Consider the following 7408-nt stretch of genomic DNA (forward strand, 5'->3'; position numbering starts at 1 on the left):
TGCGTAATGCATACAAGTGACCAGCAGTAAAAATCCCCCGCCTTGAGTTTTACTTTGGACCTTAAGATAATTTTCTGGCCCTCTTAATTGCTGCCATTCTTAGAATAATAGCCCTTTATCATAATGGCGCCCTTGTGGCACTACCACCAGTCACCGACATGGAAACCCGACTTCAAATCAATTTTTAACCTTTTATAAACCACTCATATGCTTCGTGCAAGTGCTTCTGCCCGCTACGGCACACTCGCGGACGAAATACCCTTCGAAAGTGAAATCCCATATTGCAATAGTGTGCTCGTAGCTACAACAGCCGCTTTAAAATTTCTTTTGAAACGTTAATGTTATCTTTAATGTTTCACAAAACTTTAAATTTTGCACATCAGTTTTATTCATCATTCCATAAATTCGCGCCATTTCTAACCAACTAAATTGTGAAAAACCGGAACAATAGCTCATCCCTTCCTCTATTACCGAAGTTGCCTTATAACCCATGGAAATAAATAACCCATGGAAATTTACCTAATAAATTATGTTCTTCTTGAATATTTCTTTTGAGACGAACCTTTTCAATTAAATGCCGTTTCCAACAAACAAAATTACGAGAAAAAAGTCGCCTTGCAGCGTGTGTTTACATAATAATTTTTTACGATGTCCTTTTTCCGTTATTCGACTACATACCTGGTGAGAAGCTATATCGCAAAACTAGCGCAAATTTCACTTAGGTCTCGCTCCGGTTTGTCAATGCACGCCAAAGTGCATTTTTCTAGTATAACGTTTATTTTTCAAACACTGTACTTCGCCTACTCGTGGTCACAGCGATCACGGGGTTTTGCACGAATGAGGCCACCAGCAAGTTCTTTTTTGCAAACCTCTTGCAGACGGTGTACGGCGTTTTGCCATATAACCTACGAAATAGCTGAACCGAACAGGATTAACACGGTTACAACTTACAACCAGATTGATCTGCTAAAAGAAATGTAAATGTTTAATCGTTTAACGTTTTCTCAGATTTTCTTAGGTTGTAAGAAGAGTTAAAAGCGGGAAACAATTCAGAACCAGAAACTGTTTCAGTCAACTTTCAGGAAACGTACAAGTAAAATCAGTTACCTGAACAACAGCGGGTATGCAGCTCTCTCCAGCATCAAAAACGTCGGTCTTCTTCACAAAGAAACGAGCTAGGGCGTTCAGCAACTATAAACACATAAATCAAACCATTAACGTGAAATAGTATGCGTACAGTAATGCGTACAATACTACGCAAAATCTCTTTTATTCGGTTAACGCTGGCTTCTGGGATGATGTCATGTCGGGATGGATACAGCCGCATCCGATCACCGTTAACGATTCGACACCGCATAGGCTGGATGTTGCGCACCCTGCGGCGACGACTATGGTTCTCGGTTACTTGGCCACCTGTGCGACCATCATTCTTACAGCAATCCTCAGCATCTCCTTCTTTTACCTGGTAGCCGCCAACCGCCACTGGGCGTATCCCAAATCAGAGGACCATCTGCCACACTGTCGTGGGTTGGCGGTGTTTGCCCGGTACGTTCGAGTGGTCGCGAAAATTCGTTTGCCTGTGTATTTAATGACTACGCTGTATGTGGCTATCGGCATGGTCAGCGTCGTCGCTTGTTATGGTGGATGGATAATCTTGAACGTTCTACCGATGGTTATTCTGGGATGGTTGTCACTGACACTGACCATCGCTGTATTTGGACCAACCGCGGTGTTCCCTGCCTGTATCCTCTTCGCTAGTATACTGACCGTTTATTGCACCGGTCGGATTTGGGGATTGTGGATGAATGACACCTACTTAGCTGTGCTTAAAAAGGGATGCAGGTAAACATTCAAGCGATCGGTAACGAACTCTCTAATTGCAACTATCCGGTTCGTATACGTGTGATTTATTTCACAAGACCGAACCCCTCTATGTAATATACGAACAATATTAGAAGCTACGTTTGTTATTATTCTTTGATGTGTAAATTTCGAATCGTTTTAATTATTGTCTATCAGCCCATGCTTTTTGTAATTGGAACGGGAACTGCTAAATAAAAGTTTTAATATTCGAGCCACTAGAGCTCTCGTGTCGGACACAAGAACATTTTTGGCTTTGCTCTTGGTGTTTGTGCCGCTGTACTTGTGCTTCCAGTTTTCATACAAGTCGGAATGTAATGCATGTACGGTAAACTGTACTACTAACCAGGGGCCGGTCAGAAGTGCCCCCTCCGAAAAATTTCGTTTTTTGCTAGAAGACGGAGTAGGCAGAAGGAACACTTCTAAAAATAGTTTCACCGGCAATGGTCCAGTGGGCGTGGCCAAAACCAGTTCAAAGGAAATCGTGTATGTATTAGCATATTAAGTGTACTGCTCAGTTACCATATTAAGTTATCCTCTTTCGCTGTCGAGCGGTGAAAATATATTTTCCGGTCATAACCGCTTGCATTGTAAATTTTCCCAACACTTTTTTCAATATCGTATAACCGGCTTGGTCATATAAAACGTTTGTCGTGTTTTTGACTTATCGGCTTAATATTCACCATTTAATTTAATGCTGCTACAATATTTTGTGTGTTGATATGCAGGTACGTATTTGCTGTTAAGCGCGATATGTGGCAAGATGTTCTAGAATATTAGTGTTTATATTAGGAAGCCAGTTTATTCAAAAATAAACGCACATCTGTAGTGATAGAGTGGCAAACATTATGCTCGTCAAATATCGCTTCACACTCAAATCAGAAAATTTCTGATTTGACTGCCAAACTATTTAATAGTTTGGCAAGTCAGTTACTAATGGTAAGTAAGTAAAACATTGACAATACGTACGATACCTGCATCTTTTGAAAATGTTTTTTGACCACGCCCACTGAACCATTGCCGGTGAAACTATTTTTTAAACTTTTCTCTCTGCCTACCCGGTCTTCGAGCAAAAAACGAAATTTTTCGGGGGGGGGGCCTCTGACCAGCCCCTGGTAAGGAAATGCTGTACGATACCGGAAATAATTAGAAAAACGTGTGTGCTTGATCGATTGGTACTACCGCAACGCCACACTACTTTTTGCAAAAGTTAACTGCGAAGCTGGGAAGAAGCTGCGAAGCTAATTATTGCAGTAGAGACTTACTTAAGACAAAGCGTATAGTATGCGGTTGGTTACGAGAAATTAGGCGGATTTTATTTAGTATACCGTTGAAACCGATGCGTGCTTATGGAAAATATAAGAGAGAGATCCTTCTGTGTACATTGATGCCAATTTTCACACCGCGATTCTTATAGGAAATTGGTCGCCGCGAAATGGATCGTGGAATCTTTATCGATCGATTTCCCAGAATATGAGTCCGTAGGGTTTGAGAAGATCAGAGGATTTGAACACATAGAAGATGCAATTTGCAGCTTCTATACCTTTGGTTTCGGATGCATTGCCGTCTACGACAGCGTCTGGCCGTTGTGCCAGTACTTCCCCTTCGTCGATCATTGGCTAAGCAACACCGGAGGGGCTGACTGGAGATATTGGCGCATTTTCAATTTGGCGGATGCCTTCGATAAAAATGGAACGGTATGCGCGCACGTTTGCAAATCAATAATTTTGCGGGTCACGAAAAACGTAATGGCAAGAACAGCAACAGACATTTAACAACAGAATTGAACGACGGAACAAACAAACAAACGACAGCATTTTTCCTTCCATACATCTTGTTCGTTCAGACTGCATTGTCAATTAACTTTATCTACTACTAGAAAAAATGCACGTTGGCGTGCATTGGCAGACCGGAGCGCAGCAGCTTTTCGCTTGTACGAATGATAATTATTTTTTTAAATATTAGCCAGCATCACGCATTAATTCTGCAGATGTTTAACTAGAAGAAATTCTTTTAGAGATTCTATCAAGAGCCCGCAATGTTGTCATACTGGGTGGATCTGCAGTCGGCAGAACTGCGTGCGATGCATTCCTTTAGTTCCGATCTCCTGGCCAGGTTCACACCGTTCTTCTCACCCGCCTTTGGCTGGATGTTCCTGGTGTGGTGCGCAGTGCTGACTATCGCCAGCGGCGTGCATTATGTCATCCTTGCTCTCATCATCTTGTTCGCCGGTGGATTACTCGTCCATGGAGGCGCCAGTTTCTGCTGTGACGTATGGCGTAAGCTTGCTTCAGTCAAGCGTTGTGTGGAAGCCGGGGACAGGTAATTTTAGCCTAACAAATAACTCGCTAAACCCAAATTATTGGTAATGTCACCCGAATAAAATACCTGCCAGGGCTAGCACGCTACAGACTACTGGAAAGTTGACTTAGGTCCGAACCAAAACTCCCAATTTTGCAACCACTAAAGGATAGCACCATATTCATTTCCCAGAATGGAGTGCTTCTGGTGTGTGGAACATACATCCGATGCGGCTTTCAAACTGTTGTAATTCCAGGGATAAATCGCACGTATTAACTGCCGACGCTGTGGCGCCGGAGATTCCGGATAGCGCGCCGATGGATCGTTTACCAGTACTGGCTAGCGTGGCGCTGGATGGTTCCTGCATTGTGCCATCGCATGAATCGCAGGGAGGAGTCATTGACAGTCAAGTAATCCCGGCAGTCAAGGAGGAATCCGATGCGCAAGGGTCTGTCTTATGCGCATCCAAGGCTCCTGTACCGGCCGATGCCGAGAAGGTGGAGCACTTCTGCGCATGTCTGATCGTATTCCGCAACGCTTGGCTGTTCATACTGGCCGCCCATTGCCCGTTGGTCTGCGGCGTATGGCTGCCGTATTCCTTGGTGGGTCTGTTCCTGCCCGAACGTCTGCAGCTGCCTGGCCTCCTGCTGCTGCTAACGGCCTACGTCGTTTGCATGTACGGCTTCTCGGTTAAGTTTGTGCGGCAGATGCAATGCGGGATGCGATCCATGTGTTTTGTGGATGACAACGGCCATCGTCTTGGCTGCAAATGCATTGACCGTACTGCGATTATCTGTCCCGAGCGCCCAGCGGAATCGTACCCCACGAAATAATTTTGTTTGGTTGCACCTGCTCATTTGCATTAGTATCTTCAGCATCGGGCACGAATCACGATTATTCAGCAGCGGCACAGTAAAGGTTAGATATTTCGTTTGGAAGGTGCACAAATCGTACATATCTATTCTAAAATTAATGTGCCCGATGCCGTCTGACTCCGTATGTACTACGCGCCCGACGATAACAGGAAAAGAAGCGGAATTATGCATACTTCGAGAAACTTCATTTCCGGCACCCCTTTAACTTTTTTACTATATTCCGCCAGCCGGTACGTGCTGCTGTGGTACAATCACCGCTCTATTTAACCAATAGTTCGAGCGAGTTATCAGCGAACAAGAACGGAAAGTGTATCGGACTCGAATCCGGAATAGTTTCGAGGAAGAACATCGGAAGTTTGGTTGCCACTGTTCAGTGAAAAACACTCTTCATCATTCTCACTTTTCCTCTTCATGCCATAATTAACCCAGATAATTTGCGGACCTCACTGGAAGCCGACCGTTACCCAATTCCGCCCAGCTCGCACTTTCCCATCCATACTCTGTCCTGTCCCTGGCTTCTGACAAGGAGGAGCCAGCAAAATCGTTGCTGTTATAACATGATTTATTTACATCCAATAGCGCACAATTCTAAGCGCATTTTACGCCCATATACTCGCACTGTGTGGAACTTTGTGGCGCAATTAATTAATGCGAAGGACGGAGAATCAGTATTACGTAATTGTAACATTGAACCGCTTGACATTTTATCTAATTCTTTTTTAATTTCCTGTCGTATAGTTACCAAAAAATTGGCTTGGGCTGTACACTAACTTAGCGTCAAAGAAACAAATTGCCGTAACGTTTGCTGCTATCGTTGTTATCTACTACTGTCTTGTAAGGTACTATGGTACACATGTACGAAGTACAACAGCATCAGAAATCACGAGATTCATTAAGTACACCACAGCAGCATACCTCAATTTCGAATGAAGAAAAAAGGAAATAATAATCCTGTTCTTCTGGCAACACTTTTCTGACTAGCTGTTGGGAATTAGGAGTGCTTCGAATGTTAATTTTTAAGGTACACATTAGCTGGCTTTTTTAAATAGTGTGCACTACTTCTATGTCTTTTTCAAACAGCCGCCGCATCACGCATGGTACAAAGAAATATACTATATATCTTACTTAATACGTGTCTGTAGGAGACAACATACGCCACAGTGTCGTACGACGCCGATCATTTGTTCGAGGTTATTTTGATTCAACACATAGCACAAATTTCGTTTCATTAATTTCATTCACTTTACACTGCTTGAATCAGAATGCAAAGTCACATGGATGGTAGTTTCATTGGTCAACTTTGTGAATCCTTAAATTATGCTTTTAGAATATTCTGATGATAGCGGTTCCGGTATTCTACCGAGAGCCTATGCCCTCGATCCATGCAGCAGTCGACCACCAATGCAACTGCTGTTTACGCGAAGTTGCCGGCAGGTTTTTCGACATAATGGACTAATAAATTTTTTTGAATGCGATGCGAAACTCATATACGTCTATAGTGATGTTGTCTTTGTACGAGCGACCGATTTCACATATTCTGTGACTGCAGTGTATCCTGTGACTTTCCTTAACCCTCAAAGGCCGTAAATCGTAAAACTGATATATCGCAAACAGAAACGCATTGTATACAGCGCACAAGCTAACGTTTTACGTGTTTTCTCATGGTATGCTATGCTGACACCTGCAACATACTTCCACCATTTTTTTTAAATTTTAAAAGTTAATGGTTAATGAAAAAAGCTGATGCATCCAGATGATGCACGTTTTGCCGGGAATAAGTCAATGCAAAGACGCCCAGCAGCCTGCCTGTATCTCTTTTGCATCTATTCTTCTTTCATTAGCTAGAGACGCTTAACAGGCGCCTTATTTGGGCCTGGAGATTAAGAAGTGAAATGATTTTGAAGAAAATTGAATAACATATCCTGAAAATTCCCGGACACAGTTAATTTATTCGAATACAGTGATTTAAGATAGACAAACGGAAACGTGATATTACGCTGGCAAGTTGTTCTTGCTTTTTAATAGAAATGATTATACTTCGACCAGTGCCTTATATGGGCTCCCTATACAGTACATGCCCATATTGCCCGGGAGCCCAGATAAGGGAGAGTAAGCTAAGGGGAGCCCATATAAAGCATTGGTCGAAGTATGATTTTTTATTGAAGGAATTATATTTTATGTAACGCCGCACCTCTTCACCGTATTTACTGCTACCAGGACATGCAACTGGTATGTCCTTACAAATATGGCGTATGAAACGTAAGAACGGACCCCAAATATGTTGCACATTTCAACTACAAAAACAGTAAGTGGTTGAACTGAAAACCAATGAAACACTGCGGCGGTACACACCGTTAGCGATGTTATTTCCG

General features: G+C 42.9%; 1 protein-coding gene across 1 annotated transcript; it reads left to right on the plus strand.

The window, feature by feature from the left end:
- The first annotated feature begins 1197 nt into the window (after positions 1–1197).
- LOC129582919 (uncharacterized) lies at positions 1198–4994 on the plus strand. Its single transcript, XM_055474550.1, has 4 exons — positions 1198–1842; positions 3278–3557; positions 3878–4182; positions 4418–4994. Exons 1-4 carry the CDS (start codon positions 1304–1306, stop codon positions 4992–4994), a joined length of 1701 nt encoding a protein of 566 aa, XP_055330525.1. The 5' UTR covers positions 1198–1303.
- The last annotated feature ends 2414 nt before the right edge of the window (positions 4995–7408 follow it).

The sequence above is a fragment of the Paramacrobiotus metropolitanus genome, unplaced genomic scaffold (assembly GCF_019649055.1).
Source record: "Paramacrobiotus metropolitanus isolate TYO unplaced genomic scaffold, Prichtersi_v1.0 Parri_scaffold0000009, whole genome shotgun sequence".
NCBI lineage: Eukaryota > Metazoa > Tardigrada > Eutardigrada > Parachela > Macrobiotidae > Paramacrobiotus > Paramacrobiotus metropolitanus.